Raw genomic sequence first — 24,229 nt, 5'->3', positions numbered from 1 at the left:
ATATCTGTGATATTTTATTTCTTCTACACACTCGCTATGAATTGAGCAATACAGTTTTTGCCAAAGCTTACTACCATTCGTAAGATGCTGTGAACTACCAAATCACAACAGTTTAAAATAATTAATAACCTTAAGTCGTCCGATTTTAACGATAAAATCGTTTGCCCGTTAATTGGTTTAATCAATAAGGTTTTAGTTTGTCCATTTTTTTTTTCCAGGCGTTAGACGCACTCAGATGACAACAAAATGTAAAATCACATTATATAAATCAGTGGTCAACATGGTCAAGAACTCAAACATGGTTACAGTGGCGATTTGCCCCATATCCCCCCCACTCATTTACGACAAGTTGCAATATACACCGAGTGACAAACTTTAATGAGCTGTGACATCATCACCCAATTTACATCTCGCCGTGATTTAATAGTGTATTTACTATGCAAATAACCACTTTCCTTGCGCCACAGTGTATCGGGAAATAACCCTTTGTTATGTTAAATAGTTTTCCCAATTTTACGTGCTGAAGGCCACACTCGCCATACCTCAGTAAACATCAATATAGGAGCTAGCTGTTTTCCGTGTGTGGAAATTTTTAGGGTATATATTTCTGTGTATAATACGACGTATTGTGTATTTGCCAAATGCAATATGGGCATTATGACTAATATTTATGAATATTGCATCAGTGGTACATAGGGAGAATAGCCGGATGGTGTCCAAATTTGGCTAAAATATACCTTATGGTCGGTACAATCGAGTGAGTTTGATATTTTTATGAATGAACTGTAGTATGAATGACACCACGCCGTCATCCACATCCACATCCACTACGAAACAGTGAAATGCTTGGTTGAAATTACATCAGGTACATGTGTCGATTTTAATTTTTGACCCCCGAAATTCACTTTGCACCCCCTCCCCTCCAACTGAGTGTCTATGCAGCCTGTGGTAAAAAACCACTAAACTTTGTTGTGGAGATGATAAAAGTTATTTAGTCACTATAAACATATTATGCTGACCATCCATTTTATAAAAGTTTATTTATTTTAAGTTGTTTTTCTTTTTCTTTTCATTCCATTTTTTAGCTGATAGAAGAATTATAAAGTATACTGCGCAATCATTAAAAAGTTATTTCATTTATTCATGGTATTAACTCTTCGTTGTTTCTCACAGAAAAAGGAAGGAAGATCGGGAAATACAGAACGACGCCAAAGCCCAACGTGCTACAATGAGTAAGGCTATGTCAGCATTTCTGAAAAGACTCGCCGAAACAGACACGGATCTTAGCGGAACTATTAACAAGGCCGAGTTAACAGCAGCTATTGAACAGGTGTGTATGGTGATGATAAGGGGTGGGTGGGGTGTGTAAGTGCGGTGCGGTGCGTTTTTATTTGACAGGTTAATGTATATGCCTATGTGTGTTTTGCACAATACCAAAGTTATAAGGCTCCTAGTCTTCATCAAAGACTACTCGCGATTGAGTCGCAAACCGCGTCCACGAATAGCGAGCGAGCCCACTATGGTTTCCAATAGTGTATGGTTCCCGGTAGTTTATCTCCTTATGCATAATATAGTTATATGGTCTGTAGTACAGCCTATAAGGCTCCATGTACTATACAAACATTATGATATACACTCGATCAATGCGTTGTTAGGCATGTAGGGTAATTTTGCGAGGTTGCCCGGAGATGGGAAAGCCTACAATATAGTTAGTCTCAGACTTGTGCTCAAATAATCGGAATTGGTGTCCACTTTATATTGTAACGGGACCGAGCTTGCCCCTAATACTTATGTAAACGACTGGTGGAGAAGACTAGCCTTCTAAACATACAAGTGGTAGCGTAGTATCAAAGACTAGAATTCCCCCCAAGATATGTGGAATCAGTGATGCAAGAAAGGAGAAGTAACAGGTAAAAATGAGACTTGACAATTCTGTTTTATATTTGCTTCTTTTGTTATATCATGTATTGTTATTTTGCTTTCATATTTGTCTTATCATATCACAATTCATAAATACAAGTAAACACTGGTAAATACACAATCTCTGTTGATGATCATGACGATATTTCCTTATTTCTCTCTTTTAAATCCAAATAAATTACCAATAAATGCTGCCGAAAAGTACATATACTATCTGCTTGAATAATCGAGAAGCATAAAAATACAATTTAATCAACAGAATCTCTCATCACATGACATAGTCGTAGGCTAGGCCAAAGCCTAGTAGGCCTATACTGCAGAGTATCCATGCCTGTACACCAAATACGAACTTGCTATGCAACAATGAATGCACATAAAATACAGTGCATAATTTCCATTGGACTTGTGCATGTGTGTGGCAAGTCACTTGCCCCAAATTAGGCACAGGCGCTAGGCCAAATCACCGGAGTGCATAACCACCCTGGTGTTGCCAGTGCCACTATTGTGGTAGCCAAGCTGCCCCTAGCTCAATCTGAGCTCCAGAGTAGGGCGTATTTGCTTTGGTTGGCAGTGCTTACCTTCAAACTGAGTGAAGGTTTGGGTGGCCTATTGTCCGAGAAAAAGAGAGAGAGAAGCGACACTCTGTACAAACTGCCTATACCATGCTATACAGCAGTTGAAGACATGCAATTCGCAAGCGTCGTCGCCGGCCAAGTCTTACTACGAACGTGTAATGAGAAGATACCATAGAGTCCTACATAGAGATCTGAGGAAGAGACGGTCCGAATTGACCTAGTGACCTATAATTTATTAGAGAATCACATTTTTAGAGTATAAGTCCGCCCACCGCTGTCAATCATTCTAATGAACAAATGAAACAAGCTCTGGCATTCTGGCAATGACGTAATCCTAATTATAAATGAGAAAATCACATTGTACATGTAACTGTCTGCTGTACTTCATGTCTTCCAACAAGTGCCGGAGTGTCGCGGCCCTGCTATTGTCCACCAAGCCAGAGAAAATAAAGGTAGAGAAGCGACACTCCGTACAATTAACGTGCAGACGGCCTATACCGATGTGAGGACAGAAAATGTGACTCTCCTGCTAGTCTCGGCGCGGGCCAGACTGTATGCGGTATGAACAAAAACATAATTAACTGGTTGTGTAGGAGACTAGCAGGAGAGTCACATTTTTCTGTCCTCTGCTGTCCTCCGGAGTGTCGCGGTCCTGACCAAGCAATCTGATTAATTTGCGTCGTGCACGGCCTTTTATACTCTCCTGAACGCGTTCATGGAACCCTTTGGCGGCTGCGTTCAAAGCGTAAGCTCCGTTACTATGGATATCGCGCAGTCACTCCGCGTCAGGAGCTCACTTTCGAAAAGATTTTGAACATGACGAAATTTAATAACTAGAACTGCTAGTGTTTTTAAATCAGGAATCAAACTGATGACCCCCTTTTTGACCATGTAAAACATAAAAATACTCAAAAATATCTTAAAATTCTACATCATTAAACAATTACATCTTAAATAATCCAAAGTTTGATCAACAAAAGTCGTTTTTAAGGAAATTTACAATTTTTAGGAAAACTTGTTTACGTACGCCAGACAAAATGACAAATCATTGAAAAACCTGAATTTTGTCCTCAATATTTACTCGTAGACGGTATGTAATACCTTATTTTGTCACGGGGGTAAGGTATAAGAATTTGCGAAAATGCTCCAAATCAATTCAAAAGTATCTCAAAATGTTCATCCTGATACAAGAAACAAAGGGTCAAAAATACATATCAAATTTTCTCTCGATCATCCCCCCACATCAACCCCACCCTCCCCACTGATGGCTATGCCATTGTATAGTCTGATAGCAAAATTTCACTAATTCTTTATCAGGGTGGCGATGCGTTTACAAGAGCGGATGCTGAAATTTTGTTCGGAGAAGATTTCAACATAGACACACTGTTTAGAACTTTGGACAAAGATGATAGTGGTGAGGTACGTACAAACATAATGGTCCCTTTATCGTGCTTATATTCTGTGAATGTAGGCCGTTTACATTTGTACCGAGTCAAATTCAAGATATTTATCAAGAAAGACCTGAAAGACAATGCTGTTGTATAGGTTAAAGCCATATTGTATCACAGACTCATCATGCAGTTATTGTTAACTACGTGTATGCACACAACACAGGGGCACTCACAATAGGCAATTGAACCCTACTGGTAGCGCTGTGTTGTAGCTATATGGGATGAACTAGTTAGCATCATATATCAAAAAGGAAAAAAGCTATGATTTTAGTACTTGCTCTGTGTTTCAATTACTTATTCTTTTCCAAATATATGAATCTTCAACCCGGTACAAGCTTTAATAACGGGGGAACATACATTTTTATTTTAAAAAGATCCTACCATCGATCCAAACTCGCCGTGTTATTCTAATGCACATTTTGCTTCACCGGGCAGCCATTTTTTGGTCGTATTTGGAAGATTGGTGTCATAAAACCGTCATAGGTACAAATTTAGTACTTTCTGTCAATCAATTATGGCTTATTCTCTACATGTCAATCTTTAAATAATTGGCATAGTCCTTATAATAACGGTGGTCCGCCTTGATGAGTAAATGACAGCAAACAGCTGCAAACCAGTGAAAAATACCCCAAAACTCGGTCAGTGGAGCTCCGCTCGTACATGTCAATAGAGTCATTATCGATTGGATTAGTCGTCCGTAGCGGACAATTCGGTCGCTCATTGGATCAATATTATCAGGTGGTAATAAATTTGCATTGGACAATAGATTACTATATAATGGTTTAGTACTGCATAGGCTATATCGATTTAATCTTCAATAAGCGGGTTTATGGCTGGAAAGGTCACGGTGAATATGCCGTGGACGACATTGCACTATGTTAGGCTTGTATCATTTACTGAGGAGGGCGCCCTCAATACCTTTCAATATGCTTCAATTTTACGACCAATATTATACACCTGTGAGTTGAATGCAGCAACCCTTCGCAGTGACACATCTACCCTTTTCAACCAGGAACCCCCGACAAAGAAAACTACCCCCTTGACAAAGTTAAGAGCATTGTATGCCTACTATGGGTGTAAGACGATAATAATAAATTACTGCCATGAGGAGTAGCGAATTAAATATTTTTTACATTTCATGATCTATGATTTTCCTTTATATTTATATTAGATCACCTTTCGAGAGTTAACAGCTTTTGTTGAGCACAAAGGTCTGCACATTTTGTCATTATTTCGTGGTTTTGAGAGCCGAGAAATAAAGGACTTTCCTAGCTTTTTCACTGCAGTTGTTGAGAGTTTGTTGTTGACAATGAAGAGAATTTTTGTAAAGGTAAGATCTTGTTTATTAGGGTCATGGATGTACAAACATAGCCTGCTAGTGGTTCAGCCGAAAGCCGTGTATTAAAGACAAAATGGGACATTTTACATGAATCTGTAATTTCTCTATATTTAAGTAGAGAAATTCGCTACATCTATTTGAATAGGGCGTCAACTTTGTCAATACTGCTGTTTTCCTCGTTTTTTTGTCACCTTTTTCATTTCAAGAAGACCTAAAAACAGTTTTAATGACTGATCCTTCACTTTTACGCTCGTAGACAATTTATACTATTTTTTTATCACTGGATAAGCATCTAATACTCCTTGGTCATTTACGTGATGAGACTCAGGCCTCCAAAAACCGCGGAACAGAAAGTACTTGAGGTCGCAGAAAAAAAAAGTTTTCGGCGACTTTGGAGAACCACTGGACCTCTTATGAAATTTCAGGATCATTCACAGTTAATTTGAAAAAAGAAAAAAAATATGAAAAAAATAACGAAAAAATTACAGTTTGTTATCCTGTATATGCAAACCATTAACTAATGTTTATCTCTTCATCTATCACATATTATAGATGCATTGGTTTTCCATGCATTTATAATATGTGATAGATGAGGAGGTAAACACAAGTTAATGGTTTGCATATTAAGGATAACAAACTGTAATTTTTTCGTAATTGTTTTCCAATTTTTTTTTTTCAAATTAACTGTGAATAATCCTAGCCCTTCAGAATAGGTCCAGTGGTTCTTCAAAGTAACAGAAAACTTCTAAAAATGTTTTTAAAAAAATAGTTTTTGAATTTTTTTACCGACATGATACTGATATAGAAAATATTGGGCCGATACGATATCCGATCCAATAATCGATTGAGCCCTAGATGTGATTATATCAATCATATACTATTATGTATTATGTACTATGACTTACGACAAAAAACTGAAAACATTGTTGGAAATGTGTGAGTTTTGACAGTAATACTTTGAAATTTTAAGTTGTGTTTTTTGTGAAAAAGGGTGTACATTTTTTTATAGAAAACTGTTCCAAAATAAGGCTCAGATTCCACGAGAGAGCATCTAAACCCTGAGAGCCCTGGACCCCGGCCGTTAAGACATCGCGCTCGTGATGTCCGCTACGCGCACATAGGCCTATTTCAGTTTATTTCACAGAAAATTTCCAGCACTTGTCATCAAGTTCCCAGACAGCAGACATTTTCTGGAGGCCTGATGAGACTGATCTAACAACTACGCAAGCAACACCTTCAATAATTTCTTTAAAAATGTAATTTCTTAGGGTGAAGACCTTGATCGGACAATCGGAATAGATACCGTGTACATAGGAGGAATGGATTTAAAAACGGAACCTGCCGATCGAGAATTCCTTATCAAGGTAAATATATTCTGGATCACAAACGTTATTTTTTTGTGAGAACGTCCGGAGCCAGAGAAATAACGTTGTGGCACAAAGAGGTGAACTTATGAATTATTCTAAAGCATTTTTTTCATATAACTAAAAAGACAATTTTATTTGATGTTGTGGTGGGTGTGCAGGTGGGGGGGTGTAAGAAGGGTAGGGTTGTATGTTACGTTCATGTTAAATTTATATTTTGTTAGAATATTCGACGAAATGAAAGTCTACTTTTTGATTCTATCATTTTTTCATAAGGAGAATGTGTGGGATATGAGTGTAGGGTGCCGAGTGGGTGTGTATGCCTAAAGGGTGTGTGGAAAACGTGTGTGTAGGGGAGCTTACGCGATCAGTGTAATATAGTATGTTGGGTGTCGACACACAGTGTCATCGCCCCGATATCTTCATGGCAGAAATCGCCATGGTAGGTTGAATCCACCGCCACGCATGGCCATTTTGTATCGACCTGTTTAATAGATTTGAGTCGCATAATGGGCCGAAGGACATCTGACTAAGGCTACTGACAATAGCCCCGATTAGCTCGGTGACTGACCTCGCTGTGTGTCAGTCGATCATGGTACGCCATTATTCATATGCTTTTAGATTACCTCCATGATTGGCCTATACACTGCGCTATATAATTCGGCACATATAAATCAGAATTATTGTCAGTTTTTGACTCAAGACGCAAGCTACTCTCTTAAGACGCAAGCTAACGACTATCATATCTGTTCAAAATATATATTCAAGTGCAAGGAACCACATCTGGTTTCTTTATACGAAATCATTTACGGGAGATATTCATCATTTTCATATCAAACTCGTGCAAAGCAACGTGTATCGATCCCGGGTATTTATTTTAGTATCTCTGCTGACAAAGTAATTATTAGCCAGGCGATGTCGGTGTGCGACATTTTGTGTTGTTGGTTTATTTTCATAATTTTGTGAAGAAGGTGGGTGGGTGTGTATTTGGGGGGTGTGTTGGTGGACATAATCGATTGATTTTATCATCCCTGAAGGGCGGTCTTGTATAGCTCTGTGTATGAGAGGTTGGGTGGGGTGTTGGCTGGTGTGTGTTGGATGAGGTTTTGGGGTATGTGGGGGTAGGGGTGGGTGTGTGTTGATTTAGACAACCGTTAGTTTACTTCCTAAGGACATCCAGAGACAGGAAAGTCTACATTGGTGCTGTCTTTGCTCACACATGTGTGTGGCGACTGGGGGTGGGGGCTTTGGGGGTTGGGGTGGGTCTGTTAGTGTGTGGGGGTGGTGTTGAGTGTGTGTTGATTTATATGGCCGTTACGTTTTTTTGTGAGGATAATAACAGAAATGGATGAAATAAAACTGAAACTGAAACTGGACTGAAAGGAAAATCCATGTGTGTTGATTTAGATGATCATTCGTTTTGTGAGGACATTCAGAGACAGGAAAGTCTGCTTTGATTCGTCTTTGCCAACAACAGCAGGCTTATACCCAGATAACATGCATATATTGGCCCAACGTTGGTTTTCGAACGCCAATCTTGGCATCGGCATTATTTTGCTGCCCATATTGGGCCAATCTTGGCTTACCATCGGTAATCTTCATGTTGGCATCACAGTGGCAGCCTAAATTGGTCCAATATAGGCCCAATATTTGGCCCAAGCCCAATCTGGGACCAATCTTGGGCCCATGAGCAAATGATATCGGGCCACCATCGGACCAATATCGCCATGTTATCTGGGTACAATCGATTCATTCGATTGATTTCATTTTGCCCTGAAGTGACCGTCCCTTTTGTATGGGGTGACCACTTTCCATCTAGATCTTAATTTAAAAGTGAAATGAGCGTCACTATTTATATTTGTCTTTTGGGGATTTGTTTACTTTATACAGCAAGGGGCGTTAGGATGCTTGGCATTTTTACGCCAGTACATAGACACAAACCGTGCCTGTCAAAGACATCATCATGCTTCTAAGACTCAAGATGCAAGCCTTTCGGATAGAGTCATTCCCACCAAGGAGGAGATAACGAAGGAAGGAGCAACTGGTATCACAAATAAGGATTCCATAGATGACACCTCAGAAGAAGTAGAGCACCAACCTGATCAAAAATCGATCCATGATCCACAAAAAGCAATTACAAATATGCTTCCCCACTAACTTAGCTGACTGTAAATATGGCACAGCCAAATGAGGCGAATCTCGGCAAATCAAAATTGCCTGATGATTGTAAATATTCTACATTTTCATGTGCTGCATTTTCGTCCTGATTATTTTGATAAAACTAACGATAAAGTGAATTTAAAAGGGCATTTCGTGATCCACAGCCTCATCCCCCACTTTTCTCCAAAAAAAGTTCAGATTTTTATGCCACTGGATACCTCTTGCTACATAATGTTTATGTACCAAATTTGAATTTCGTTCTGGTATACCAGAACAAAATTACAACAGTGGCTTATGGAGCAGCGTAATACACTAAATCATGCATAACTCGGAAACGCAAAATCGGAATCAACTGAAATTTTGGGAATAAGCTTTTTTCGTAGATATCTACTGAAAAATGTCATAAAAAGAGGATGCTAAGATCACGAAATCCTCCTTTAAAGAGGTACCAGCACATCTGGATTTATTCATAAAATGTTACACAAGCTTAGCATTTTATAGCATAACATAATCCATGATAATGAAATTGTCCAACTCGCCAAGGTCCTGACCATCTAAAAGAACATAGTGATATGTAAGGACAAGGTTACTTGCCCAAATCCTATTATAAACATTTAGTAATTGTTGGTATTTAGTTCCTGCATAAACCTGCCAGTTGACCAGGCCAACGACGGTGGACCTTCTCATGAAATGCTGCTTTTTGTATCAAGCAGTGTCAAGTGAAAGCACATAATTTTCTTCAAATCCCTTTTAAATACGGTATGTTGTTTGGGGGGTATGGTAGTTTGGTGGTTACATGCACGTCGGAAGTCTCGTGTAGTTGTAGGTTATTTTGTTCTATATGGGCCACTGTGCTTCTAGAATCCCCGGGCTAGAATCCAAATTGCAAAAGCAATTTAACTCTAAACTTTAAAGAATATTTGGGTGATGGGCCTAGAAATTAAACATTGTGTACCAGTCGGGATTTGTGTTTATTTGTTGTCTTGTTTAATTGTAACACTTTGTGTTGGTAACCTCATTAAACTGATCTTTCTTGATCATGTTAATATGCAAAGCTATATTCTGAATATAACAATTCTGCTCCAGCAACCCCACCCAAAATGATACACCATTTGCCTATAACAATAATAACCAAAATGGTAACCTGAGCTTTGTTCCTTTTCTTTTGAAACCAATCCTCTTGCATCCAATGCAGTACCATTTTACCTCATTCCCACTGCAATAGATATTAGATCTGCCTTGCATTTCATAATATTTCTTTTACTATACTAATGTTAAAATTGCTAAAAATTTTTATCCGAACGGTTTCATTTCAAGCTATTTCAGCACATTACAGTCAAAGCTCCCATTGGGCACCCCATTCCTTTTTTCAAAGGGATTTTTTTATTTTTGTGAGGATGTCCGGAACAAGGGAAGTCTACAGCCACTACAGCTACGGTATATAGCTATAAAAAAGAGGCGGTATTCAGTGGCGGCACCAGGAATTTTTTCGGGGGGCATTGGGGGCAAATGCATTTCATGGGGAAAGCAACCAATTTTGCTCACAATTGCCGCAAAAAGTGGACATTTACGTAACTTTGGGTGTTTAGCCTCAAAAGTGGGGGAGGGTAAGAAAAATATTTGGGAGGAAATTTCCCCCCCCCCCCGTAGCGCCGCCACTGGTGGCATTGCGTAATATCTCCATGAGGTTCAAATCAAGCTTGAGGGAAAAAATGAGGTACCGTTAACTCATAAACATAATATTCCAGATTTGAAATCGTTATTTTATAACGTTCAACTTCATACCAAACATGGCTCCTTGCATTGGTCTTCAAAAAATCAATATTTCCTCCAGAATTTCTTTTGATTTCTATTGAATTTTTCATGATTAATGGACTGTATCTTCTATAGTGCCCTGGCGACTTTATGCTCATTTTGTGGGAGCAAGTGATTGTGAGTTGAGGCTTTCTGGCTCTCAACCCTCGATATAAGTACCAGTATAGTAAAATATAAATTTTCAAAAAGATAAACGAATGTTTATTATAAACATGCTTGTTAGAAATATATTGAACAGAGTTAATCCATTATATATGCAGGGTGGAATAAAAATGACATTGAAAACTTTAAAAGTATATTGATGATTTTGTTTTAATACATTATTATACCGTTAAAATACAGAGTTACCGGCTTGTCAAGTATGTGTACTATCATTTTTGATACTTTTACTTTTTTCTTCTCTTCCTTCCTTTCTTATTTGTATTCTTCTGCTTTCGTTAAACTCTAATCTGGCAGTTGCTTGGAAACTTAAGGGGATTCAGATCATGACCGAGCGAGTTCAAACCTCCCCATATCAATTGGTAAGCCATTATAGTTCTTTGAATTTACAACCGTATAACAAAACAGGCGAAAATAGTAACTTTTTGCACTAGATTTGCAATTTAAAGAGAATTGGCCATTGCTCATTGAAATGAAGCTAATATTATGGACAATATAAGTGTGCTCTTTCATTACATAAAATTTGACAATATTGTAAGGAACACTTGAGGTTTTGACTTTTAAAACCTACATTTTGGTCAAAAATTGTGCTTGGATAGGTTGTTTTCAACAGATTTACCACATTTGCCTGCCTATAAACATTGAATTGCGTTATCTGTTGACGTAATAAAAAAAAAAAAGGGGAAGTGTTAGCTTTCGTTCGATAAAAAAAAATTCTGATTGGATGAAGGGAACACTTGTGGTTTTGACAAAAACCAATCTCAGATACCCATTTTCCACTAGATCTCACACAGCTCTTATGATGCTATGCACTCAACCGTGTAGTATAAAGACAGACTGCGTAGAGGCTAAACTCGCTGTGCTTGGAAATATCTATGTGCTCGGGTGTATCGAGGTGGAAACTGCGCAGATGCATTTATAAGAGAATCGTTTTTGTAGTCAAACCTTTCCATATGCGCGGTGTCAGAGTAAAGCACCAATGAACCAAACATTGGGCAAGTCGGACTGTGGTCATAGTTTACAGTCTCATGGCCGGGAAATCGCGTGGTCCAGCAATTTTTCATTTCAAAGAAATCAGATCCGGTGGATGTTGTTTCTACAAGCGCCGTAACCTGTTGCCTATACTCTCGATACTGATATTGTTATCAGGACTCGCGTTATTCTTATTTCTTTCATCTTTACGTCTTCTATCACAGCACACCTCCTTCAAAGCATCGCGCATAGCATTCCTGTATAAACTATTACATGCAATAAACAAATAGGGATTAATACACGAGTTCAAGATAGCGAACGTAGCACCCACCATGCCCAAAGCAGAAATTATCAACGTACTTTTCTTTAGGAGATGGAATCCAGACCCAATTCCGTCAAAAATCATATCAACTTGAAAAACGATGTCGCTATCTTCAGTAGATAGCAATATCAACCGAAGAGTAGGCCTATATTGAACAAAAATATCGCTATCTTCAGTAGATAGCACTATCGGTAGAATATAATTATATGTATTGAGCAAAGATGTCGCTATCTTCAGTAGATAGCAATATCATTCGGAGAGTATATTGAGCAAAGATGTCGCTATCTTTAGTAGATAGCAATATCATTCGGAGAGTATATTGAACGAAGATCTTCTGTAGAAAAGTACATTATTTCAATGAAGGTGTATTTCAATGACATTGGTTATCTATCATATCAACAATAATTAATTCGCTGTATATTGAGCCTAAAAATGACCAAGAATAATTATATTTATAATCTTCTTGAAGGAACAATAAGTTTGAGCATTATTGGTCTGCTGAAGGTTCAATTCGACACACGCCTACTGGTTTTTATTCTTTAAGTAATTACATTTTAATGACAACCCGGGTAAAATAATTGAACAATAAAATAGAAAACATGACCTCGAACTTTAAAAGCTTCTAATCTGATCTTAAAAACTATTTTCAACTTCAAAATTCTGACTACTTTTCCTAATGCTAACAAAAAAATATTGTTAAAACCTTTCTAAGTGCCGATAATATCTAAGATTACGGCGATTAACGGTATAATAGCGTGACATTCACAAGTTGTTTACAGGTGTCGTGAGTAGGACTCGGACAATTCCTTCAACTTGCATTAAATCTGTGTTTTAAGTGTTACGAAAATATAGGTACGGTAAAAAGCGTCCGGAAGCGTCGACAGCACCGGGCGAGACCTTTTTAATCGATACCTTATTTCCCATCATCTACTTTTCTCCTTTATTTATCTTCCCACAAAGCGCCTTTTCATGGTACTAAACCTTCACGATAGCGGGGCGAAAGATAAAGCAAACTGAGATCTGGGATCCACGAGAACTTTTTTCTCTGTGACGTCTGGGGTTCTCGATTAATGTGTATGCCTGTAAGGGCGTAAATCCGTTTTTGAAAGTGAGGGGGACACAATGACCATTATACATGTTATAAGTCATTGATATTTTGGCTATTGCGCCGCACATTGCGACGCAGGGGGTATCTCCCGGGGTATCTGAGGGGGACATCCCCGTCATAAGTGGGACATTTTTCAAAATAAAGCCCCAATTGAAGCCTTTTGGTGCACCATTTTTACCCTATTATAAGTTATTGTAATACCAGACCTACGTTGTAGAATTATGAGGTGAACTTCAACCAAATTCAAAATAGAACTTTACATATCATATAGGCCAGCTAATAAAATTGACAAAACAGAAACTTACATTTAGATGCATGACAGTCAATACTTATTTATGATGTGCAAGTGAAATTACATCACATGAATTATATTGCAGGGTATCTGAGGGATTTGCTCCCCCACCCCCTCAGAATTTGCACACGTTTGTGCAATTTCACTTTCATCTTGCTTATAGCCACAGTCGCACTCATTATCAGCAGGGACAAGCGATTTGCGCGGGAAAAAATAGCCAATTGCGTGGAAATTGCGCGGAACTTTTTTTCAGTGCAAATCATGTATCCCTGCCCATAGGGAAAAAATAGACAATTGCGTGGAGATTGTGCTGAAAAAAAGTTCCGCGCAGATCACTTGTCCCTGATCATCAAATATAATTTTTGATCTAAAATTCATAATAACCAACAACACCAGTTTTAAAGGAGCATTTCTGCATATTCACTGGACATCAACGTTGTATCCGCAGTGTAATGACTTTTCATGTTCCAAGAACTCAGGCCCGATTAAATGTTGTTTTTACAACCATGCAACGTCTGTCCAAAGGTACCTGGCGACGTAACCTTTTGTCCGCTACTCTCCATAATGATATTGTTCTCGAGAATCGCGTTATTTTTATTTCTTTTACCGTTACCGTGCTTACGTTTTCTATCACAGAACACCTCCTTCAAAGCATCGCGCATAGTATTCCTGTATAAACTGCTACATGCAACTGTGAAAGGATCGGGGGGTTGCTGGCTTACCCTTATTTGTTGAATGGCCGAGCGGATTTGCCACAATTTTTTGGAGCAGCGCCACCCCTCCTTTTAAGGGAAAATATAAAGTAGCGAAGGCTGGTTTCTAAAAGCAGATTTATGCGAACAGAAATATTGCCACCATCAGGGTAAGTTGGTGTGGCAGAACACACCGAGGTATCCGTCAAAGGAATCCCGGTCAGGCTTATAAAGACAATAAACAATGAATATTATTATTTGTTAACATGTTTTATTAAAAGTTCTTACTCTACAAAATGCATCTTACTCTACTACATGAATAACAGTTTATGTCACAAATGGCTTACCATACCTGGCTGAAAGAAATGATTTTTAAATGCACAGCTGTTTAATTAAACAATTACCAACAGTGTGTTTTTATCTGCTGTGTTATGACGCAAATGACCTGCCATACTTTATTATGACGCAAATGGCCTGCCATACCTTATGTTGTGTTTTAGCACATTACATCATTTTACATAAAGTTTCACAATTTACATACAAAGAATACTTTTTTTTATACGATTCATCAAAGCATCTTACACAATGACAAGTAATACATGGTACCTTCTTTTTAGGATTCATCAAAGCACCTGACACAAGTAAATACATAAACAAAGGTCACTGCACTATTAACTTCATGCACAAACTATTTAAAATGCCAAACCTCACAACCATTGACTTTTTACCTTACTCCTGAACCTTAATGTCTCTACTACAACTGTACACTATTTCTTTCTACTGGTATCACCTGAGCACCTTTTACCATGAACTCGCCAATTCTCCAACTATTTTAATCTTACACAATCCTGAACAATACACGACTCTAACATTGTACACAAATGTTAACTCGCAATTTAAGCGCCTCAAACCTTCGCGTCCCTAAACTCTCACAAAAGCTCTCTCACAACTCGCCTAATCTGCAACTCCTAAATGCATAAACCACAAAAGTGCAATTGCCAACATTAATATTACATTTTACAATTATTTCACAAAAATGACATTATGAATGCACACTGCAAGCATTATTTCTGAAACCATATTACTCCTACACACTGAACACACATTTAGCGAATGTCCTCATGGAAATCTATGTTGCGCACAACCTTCGGGAGCTGATGCTGGGAGCCACATCAACACATTCTGCACCACTGCGCAGATTTCCACTTGAAAGACAATCTTTTTATATAAAAACAAGCTTTTTATACAATGACACATTATGGCCACCACAGACTTCAAAAGTGCACGAGGAGTCTGCATAGCCCTAAATAGAAGTCAGTGAAACTTCCGGTATAGCAGTAATACGCCATAGCCACCCGTCAGTGTTACTAGTATCTCTACTTCGGGTTTCTTCTGCCCTCTGCGTGTGTTTAATAAAATACAACCTGTTTACTCATCAACACACATTTTGAGTTGGTACACAAATCCCGTGTAATTTTATCCAATACTCAACTTGACAGATTTCAACACACATAAATACAAGGTTTCAACAATGGCTGTGTCACTAATCACATTACAAAAGTTCTATTTTGTCACACACCAATAATCAATCATTTTCAATGCTAATTTTGTCAACAATGGCTTGCCATACTCAAGTTATGTTTACTAAAGTTACACAACAGTTTCTTACTTCTACAAAAGTTATTTACAAAGCATGAATACACATTTTTATCAACACATATTTTTATAGGCCTACAAATCTTGAATCAAAATGGTGCACTACGTAATTTTACATAAAGTATTTAGCCCAAACCAAAATGTGATTACACAATCAGTATGCACAAATCTGGTAAATTATGCAACTACATGTTATTTAAAGTCACACATTATTTTACCTGGCCTATTTTAACGCAAAGTGCACAATATCTGAACCATGCTCACAATCGCAATTATGGCGCTTTTGGCGCACCATACAAAATGTCAATCAACATAATAAAATAGCTTCAAATATCCATTTGCATAAAGTTTGACTTTCTGTACACAAAATGTCATGTCAATTTGCAATCATCTGTGCTGCTTGTTCTGCAAAACATAATATTTCAACCCAATTTACTTTCCACAAGGTTTTGTCCCAATCCCTGTCAAACAATGACCTAAACTTGAACTCTGACCCAATTTCAGATATTTTTGACTCATCAAAACAATGTCCAAAACAAATACAGCCCAAAACATTGCTCAAAACACATCCCAATTTGGCAAACATTTGTTTTACTCATCCCCCCTCAAGAAGCACAAATTGTTTGTTTACATTTAGATATGCATATCAAATCATGAAATCACAAACTCACATTAAAAATATACACACAATGTCCATTGTCGTCGCCTGTCGATCTTGCTTGTCTGTCGTTATCGCGAAATGCACTTTCGAAGTAATTAAAATCCGACATTTTGCTGGCCAGCTTTTTAATTGCGAAATGTCCATTGCAGAAATACATGCGTTGGAAGAAAATGGCGTCTTCGCTAAATCGCTATTATCATTAAAATATCATGTCCATTGAGTACGTCACGAGCTGCCAAAACTCCATTGAAGATATAACTCCAATCTAGGCGATAATATCCACTCAAATATAAAGGGAAAATGTGAATCTTTCTCCATTTCTCAGCATATTACGAAGTAAAATGTCGTCACAATTACAACTCGTCAAACTTGGTAAATTTGTATCGTCCATTCGCTGCTGTCAATTTTGCTCGGTCTTTTCCAATTCCACACGAAAATATTGTCACGGTAATCTCCATCTCTTCCAAACTCTCGTCTTACTCCTCCAGAAAAACACACAAAAGTAATATTTCTGTCTATTTGTCGAATTTGTCTTCTGTCGTCGCTTTCTACTCGCCTATCCATCATGTAACACGGTCCGCACACAGTCGTCGTCAGTCTCTCGGTCTCCTGAATCAGTCTTGGTCTTGGTCTGACAAGTTTCCCAAATCAAGACCACGTTAAAATCTTGATCAGCTGACTTTCAACCAATCAGCGTCCGCGATTGCTAAATCTTCACAAAGGCGAAGCCGCTTCCTGATTAATGTTACCAGTACGCGCTGAATACAATGCAAAACTTTACAAAAACAACTTAAGTATGGTACACGACCAGGGGTTGTACACAACAGAAATACCTTGATGTAGCCGCAAAACACGTGATTATTTGACTTGCAAAATAGTGGAAAAACACGCTATTTATAGAGGGGAAATCCCGTTACACAACAAACAAATATGGATTAATACACGAGTTCAAGATAGCGGACATAGCACCCAGAGCAGAAATTATCAACGTACTTTTCTTCAGGAAATGGAATCCATACCCAATTCCGTCAATAATCACATCAACTTGCAATAGACACAATGGTGTTTGGCAGATAAAGAAGTCGATACTATTGATAACCAGAGTGCGCGTGACTTGTATCTTGACCATTTCAATTTGGTTCTTATTAGTACGGCGACGCCACAACGAGAATATTATCAGCAGATAAAAAGTACAGTTAATGATGAGTACAGTGACGTAGAGGAAAATCGTAAGAAAACCACCTACCGCAGCGCCTATTTTATTTTGGATAGTACATATGCTGGATACAGTAGGCAGATCTTTGTATTCGGGACTATCAGGCCAGCGTAAGCAATAGTCAATATTATGATAAACCGGAATTCCCGATATCGTTGCTGCCAGGATGATTGAAACAACCCAAATTGATGCCACAAATTTGTTTGCATACATCTTCGTTTTCTTTGTTTTATACTCTATCGGTCTGCATGAAGCGAGGTACCTTTCGTAAGATATGGTAGTTATGAATCCTAGTGAAGCGAAAAGCCACACTCTAAAGGTAAACGGTATAATAGCGCATCCTGCGTGTCCCAGTAAAGACCTCAAAAACGGAATGTCAAACCGAATCGGTGAAAAAGATCTTGAAATAATATTCCAAAACATGTTTGTTATCAAATAACCCATATCAGCTACTGCGAGATGCGAAACGAAAACACTCAAATTGGTTCGCATGGTCTTAATACGGAAAACCGCCAACAGAAAGACACTATTACCGACCAGTCCAAATGTGGCGAGAATTGGTGTGATGACAAAACTGAAAATAATTTCCCTTTGATTCACAAGAAGTTCCGAAGCAGATGCAGGATCGGATAGATCCTTAGTAAACTCGCAAAAGGTATCAGAAGAGTTGCTGGAATTCATGATTGAAGTGTTGTGGCAGGAATAGAGGAATATGGTGACTTGGTGTCTAACTTGCGTATGCCGTTAGGAATATCAATCGAAAAGTCAAGTGAACGCTGGTGGTTAATGAGCATTGCCGATTCGTTATGTACTTGCGAGAACATTTGTAAGTGAAGGCGATCCAAGCTACGATGTGGTAGCTTGGATTGCCTTAACTATCTTGAGGTTGGTCACGCCCTGATCATCGCATTGGCCAAATGAGTAACCGCAGTAGTGTACATAGATACGTCATCCCGTTGCGTGTTCGATTTTCCGCTTCAATTTGTGTTTTTCTGCTGTACAGATAATCATTTTAGCTGCCTTGTTTGCGGCTTTTAAAGTAGATATTATCTTTTTCTTTTACAAATCGAGGGTTGATTTAATTACCCACTCACAATTACCTGCTCCCACAAAATGGACATAAAGTCGCCAGGGTACTAGAGAAGATACAGTCCATTAAGAAATTACTACACCCTCGATAAATTTGTGTCTATTTTTGCATTTTTCTCAATAAATATGCCGGTTACAAAGGTTATGTATATTATAGGGGCACGGAATCCAAATACTACACTGAAATTTCAGTGACCCAAGACAAGCGGTTTGTTATTTATGATAAGAAATAAGGTACCGCTAGGATGTACCTCGTTTCCTATCATATATACTGAACCGCTTGTCTTGAGTCACTGAAATTTCAGTGTAGTAATTGGATTCCTTGCCCCAATAATATACATAACTTTTGTTACCAGTGTGTTATTATTTTTTGTGAAAAATGGAAAAATATTCACAAATTTACCACAGGGGTGTAGTACCCCCTTAAGGGTAGACTAGGCATTGTTGATCGCAGCAGTCAAAATATCGATTTTTATTATCTAAATCAATATATTTATGTTTTGCAAAAGTTCATTCTACAAATTATATATTTTAAACACTTGTTTAATTTATTGTTGTTAATGAATTATGTACGTTTTACAATTGTTGTTCCAGCCCTCTTTACAACATAACTCAAGAACCACATGACCTACAAAGTATATCTATGATATTTGAATTCTTCTACACACTCGCTATGAAATTATCAATGCAATTTTTGCCAAAGCTCACTGCCATTCGCAAGATGCTGTGATTTACCAAATCGCAACAGTTTAAAATAGTTGCTAACCTTAATCATGACAAAATTTATTACAAAACAAAATATTGTGGAGGAAATATTGATCTTTGAAGACCAAAACAAGGAGCCAACTTTGTGCTCATTTTGTGAGAGCTGGTCATAGTGAGTTACGGCTTTCTGGTTCTGAGCCCTCCAAATGTTACACTTAGTTCATTTACAATTTGTATTTAAACAATAACAATTTTTGTCCTTCAAACACCTTGTAATCTGAACTTACATACTATTTACAACTTTGAAATGGTGATTTTCCCCATTGAATCTTAAAGTGCATATATTTTGCTCGGACAACATCATATCATTGGCAAGGTAATATTATAAGGACAATAAAAATGACTCCTTTTTGAGAAAATAAGACGTTTAAAATTGATATTCCGCAAAAAACAACTGTAATCGGTGAGTTCCTTCGAACGAGAACAGATTTGACCTAGAAATGAAATGTGCCCGCTTTGAAAGAATGGACTGCAAACACTCTCAATGCACAGAACGTATACTGTTGTTGTTCTCAGAAACAAAAAGTCTAATCAAGTGTAACAAATAAAATGGTTTTTAAACATATGGATAAAATCAGCCACTTCTTTATTATATATTAATAAATTGTGATATTACAATTCATATGTATATCAACATCATGAGAAATATTTGGACTAAAAATAAAAAGAAATATTTTGAGCTTAGAATTTGAGCGTGATCAGTCTCAGACTACTATATTCAGGTATACTAGTCTCAGTGATCAATGTTGTATTTATTATGCAAATAAACAATTTCAATGGGCCAGTAGCTAGCCTTTTGTTGACCATTGAAGGTCGCGCATTTATACCCGAATCATAGATCATCTGGATGTGTGTTTTTGGGGCAACTACGATATTTGGGGAGCACAAAAATACAATTAAGTTTAAGCAGCATGTTAAGTCAAAAGTTTAGTCAAAATCAAAAACGTGCTGTTTGAATTAGGCAGAGACTCGGTAGCCTGCGATTACCATTAACTTTTCAATCACTATGCCCTCTATCGACCTAGATCAGATATTATAGTCTTTGTTCAAGCCGACCTTGTTCTCCTTCGTTCCAGCCGACCTCGGTCTCCACCGTATTAACGTACGTAAAAACGTACGTTAAAACGTACGGTCCACGTGCTGCGTATGGAACACCGCAATCTCTATATTTAGTCGGGGAGACTGTGGTATGATATATCATCCCGTGCATTTTTAATGATTAAAACATCCCACCTATTTAGATACCTTGGTTAAATTTATGATTGCCAAATCCATTAAATACTCACTAATTTTAGACTTTCGCCATCTCGGCTGATGGCTTCTTCAGAAATGACCATTGGGATCCACTTTTCCCGCGGTTTTGGCCGCTGCTTCCGGTGATTTTCTCATCTCTTGGAGGCTTGGTTCTTATAAGTGGATCGTATACATGGTCTAGAGAGTAGCTGCCGATGTCCCTGTTGACTGTTTTGTGCCCCCGCCTTCTAATCCAAATCGCTTCTCTGATGAGTCTTGTTTGCTGGTTCCCGTCTTTTTCAAGTAGCTTAGGCTCCTCCCAATTGATGACATGGTTCTCAATGGCGATGTGGTCGGTTATGGCAGATTTATTTAATTCCGAAGTTGATACAGTTCTATTTTTTCTGGTGTATTTTCTGTTTGCGACTTTTTCCGCATCTTTCTGGTGCTCTTTTAGTCTAACTCCGAAAGGACGGCCTGTCTCACCTATGTACGACTTGTCGCACCCTTTGCAGCCTATCTCGTAGACCACCCCACTAGTCTTGATGGTATCCACTTTGTCCTTTGGGTGTACTAAAAGTCTTTTGAGTGTGTTGTGTGGTTTCATGGCTACTGATATTTTGTGCTTGCGAAATATTCTCTGCAGTTTTTCTGATAACCCTTCCACATATGGAATTACCACCATGCCTTTCGTTTCAGTCTCCTGTGTGGTGTTCTTCTGTTCTCCTTTGCTCTTTACCAACTCCGCTTTACCTTCTACCTGTTGTTTTGCCTTGTCGAATGCCCACTTTGGATATCCACAATTGGTGACTGCCTTTTCGATTCTACTCTCTAGACCATGTATACGATCCACTTATATGAACCAAGCCTCCGAGAGATGAGAAAATCACCGGAAGCAGCGGCCAAAACCGCGGGAAAAGTGGATCCCAATGGTCATTTCTGAAGAAGCCATCAGCCGAGATGGCGAAAGTCTAAAATTAGTGAGTATTTAATGGATTTGGCAATCATAAATTTAACCAAGTTTAATTTCTACAATCCTACAAATGCATCTATTTCATATTTAGATACCTTCTATAGGTCCCAAAGAGCAAGAAAAGTCTTGATGGAAAAATCTGAGGTGTGGCAGAGGGCGTCCATCTTGGTTTTCAAAATGGCCGCTGTTTTGATATTTATTTTTACTATAACCTGAGTTGTGAATATCCTATGAGGCTAGTTTTGGTGGCAATACCCACATTTCCAATACCTATGATTCCAATAAACATAGTTCCAGCTTGCTAGAGGAACAATAAGACTAGCAGCCATCTTGATTTTCAAAATGGCTGCCATTTTAACATTTTTTACTATAACATGAGTTGTGAATATCCTATGAGTCTCATTTTAGCGGTAATACCCACATTGTCAATACCAACAAGTTCAAAAACCATGGTGCCAGATTGTTAGGGGTATAATGAGACTGGCAGCCATCTTGATTTTCAAAATGGCTGCCATTTTAACCTTTTTACTATAACTGGAGTTGTGAATATCCTATGAGTCTCATTTTAGTGGTAATATCCACATTAAAATATGGTGAAAGATTGCTAGGGGAACAATGACATTAACAGCTATCTGGAATTTCAAAATGGCTGCCATTTATGGTCTATTGATAACAATGACTCTGGCTCTGAGTGTCGTATAAAGCACCTGTCATGTGAAATGCTTACATATTTGTAAATATTACTAATAAATTGAAAATGCATTTTACTTTCACTTTGCAACTTTCAGTCATTTGTACAAGTTACTGCACTTGTACACTTTACTCCAGAGTCTCACTTGTACACTTATCTAATACTGACTGAACTTGCTTTAATTGTTAATACGTCAAGAATTAAACGGTATTATGGTAACATACACACATAGGGACGCATTCTTTTTCTCACATTCATTTGACTCAATAGAACAGCCACAAAATTTGGTACAGGTCAGTCTATTATTCCTTCGGCACTTGCAGCAATTATTGTCACATTTTGACTGAAAAAATCCACACTTCAATAAATGGGTCACTGCAGTTGCTAGCTGGATGGAGCGGGAGGCAAAGTTGTCATCACTGGTAGGAACATCCCTACAACATCCCAGCCATAAATATACTCATACTTCTCCTTTGCTTCATAGTCTGCACTGGCTTCCAGTTGCTAAACGTGTCCAGTTCCGCATTCTCGTCCATGTTTATAAGGTTCTTGCTTCATCTACACCTGAATACCTGTCCTCCATCCTTCACACCCATCATTCTGGATACTCATTGCGCTCTACTGCTGCCACTTGCCTTTCCATTCCAAGATCCCACAAGTTGACTGGTGACAGAGCATTTTCCATCATTGCTCCTGTTCTATGGAATGGCTTGCCTCCCCACATTCGTGACTCTCCAAATGTCCAAACATTCAAAAAGAACATGAAAACTCACCTATTCACCTAACGTTTGCATTTTTCCTTTTCCATAGCGCTTTGTTTCTTCATTTAAAAAGCGCTCTCTAAATCTGCGTATCATTATTATTTATTATTATAATGCTGGGGTCGTGGGAACTCTGGACTGGGAACAACATCATTATACCAAATCATTGTCTCATGATGTCTGGTACAAGTGAGCCACCACCTAACATCTGCTACATTTGTTAAATCTGTGCGAGGCAAATTACAACTTGCAACTAAATGCTTCAATGGCAGACAAGACTGCATCGGGTGGTCTCTTTGCTACACCAAGCTGTGAAAGTGCATACACTATATATCATCATCTCAGTCAAGTTCTGTCAGCGTCTGCCAAAACTGCAGCTTTATGCCTTGCCTTGCCAGTAAATCTCCAAGTAATGTCTGTCCCAATAGTGTGTGGAATCCAGAGAGCGATGCTGCCTTCCCGACACTCAAACCAATCTAGATGGATATGGCTCCATATGCTGAGACATTAATACAATGTAGAATTAGCTTTCTTTTTGGGAACTTGAGAGACCTTCTACATCTCTAATGCAAATGCACTTCATCATAGTTACCGACTCACCGTACTTTTGCCAGTGTCTTTCTATGAAATGGCTTGCTAAGCATGCTAAGTCAGAGCTCGTTTTAATATTTTTAGTGTATCTTGTGATTAGAGTTCAGTTCAGTTCTCTCCATATGGAGAGATTTTATTTCACAGTATATATAGGCCTTCGGCCTTACAATACAATAAAGTACAATACAATATATTTACCCATCACCAGGGGGCAAAAGAGTTTGCCTGATTTTATGAGCATTAAAAATAAATTTTGATAATGAAATTATAGTTTGTTGATTTCTAGACTGAAATAGAGTAATAAAATAATTGAAATTTGGAATACACTCTGGCAATAAGCGATTTCTTTCATTAGAGATAAACTATACTGTCGATGACTGCAACCCATTTGGCAGCGCAGAGGTGTCAGCTTGTTAGGCATAAT

General features: G+C 38.2%; 1 protein-coding gene across 1 annotated transcript in view; it reads left to right on the top strand.

The window, feature by feature from the left end:
• LOC140155578 (uncharacterized) overlaps window positions 1–10,299 on the top strand; it is a 46,590-nt gene extending 36,291 nt beyond the window's left edge. The window contains exons 9-13 of the mRNA XM_072178518.1: window positions 1,174–1,330; window positions 3,813–3,914; window positions 5,118–5,276; window positions 6,554–6,649; window positions 8,540–10,299. Of these exons, the coding sequence (XP_072034619.1) occupies window positions 1,174–1,330; window positions 3,813–3,914; window positions 5,118–5,276; window positions 6,554–6,649; window positions 8,540–8,806 (781 nt within the window). The 3' untranslated portion in view covers window positions 8,807–10,299. The remainder of the gene's footprint in view (window positions 1–1,173; window positions 1,331–3,812; window positions 3,915–5,117; window positions 5,277–6,553; window positions 6,650–8,539) is intronic.
• The last annotated feature ends 13,930 nt before the right edge of the window (window positions 10,300–24,229 follow it).

This window comes from Amphiura filiformis, chromosome 1 (assembly GCF_039555335.1).
Source record: "Amphiura filiformis chromosome 1, Afil_fr2py, whole genome shotgun sequence".
Taxonomy (NCBI): domain Eukaryota; kingdom Metazoa; phylum Echinodermata; class Ophiuroidea; order Amphilepidida; family Amphiuridae; genus Amphiura; species Amphiura filiformis.
Note: the sequence above shows the minus strand (reverse complement) of the source record. Positions and strands in the feature narration are given on the sequence as shown.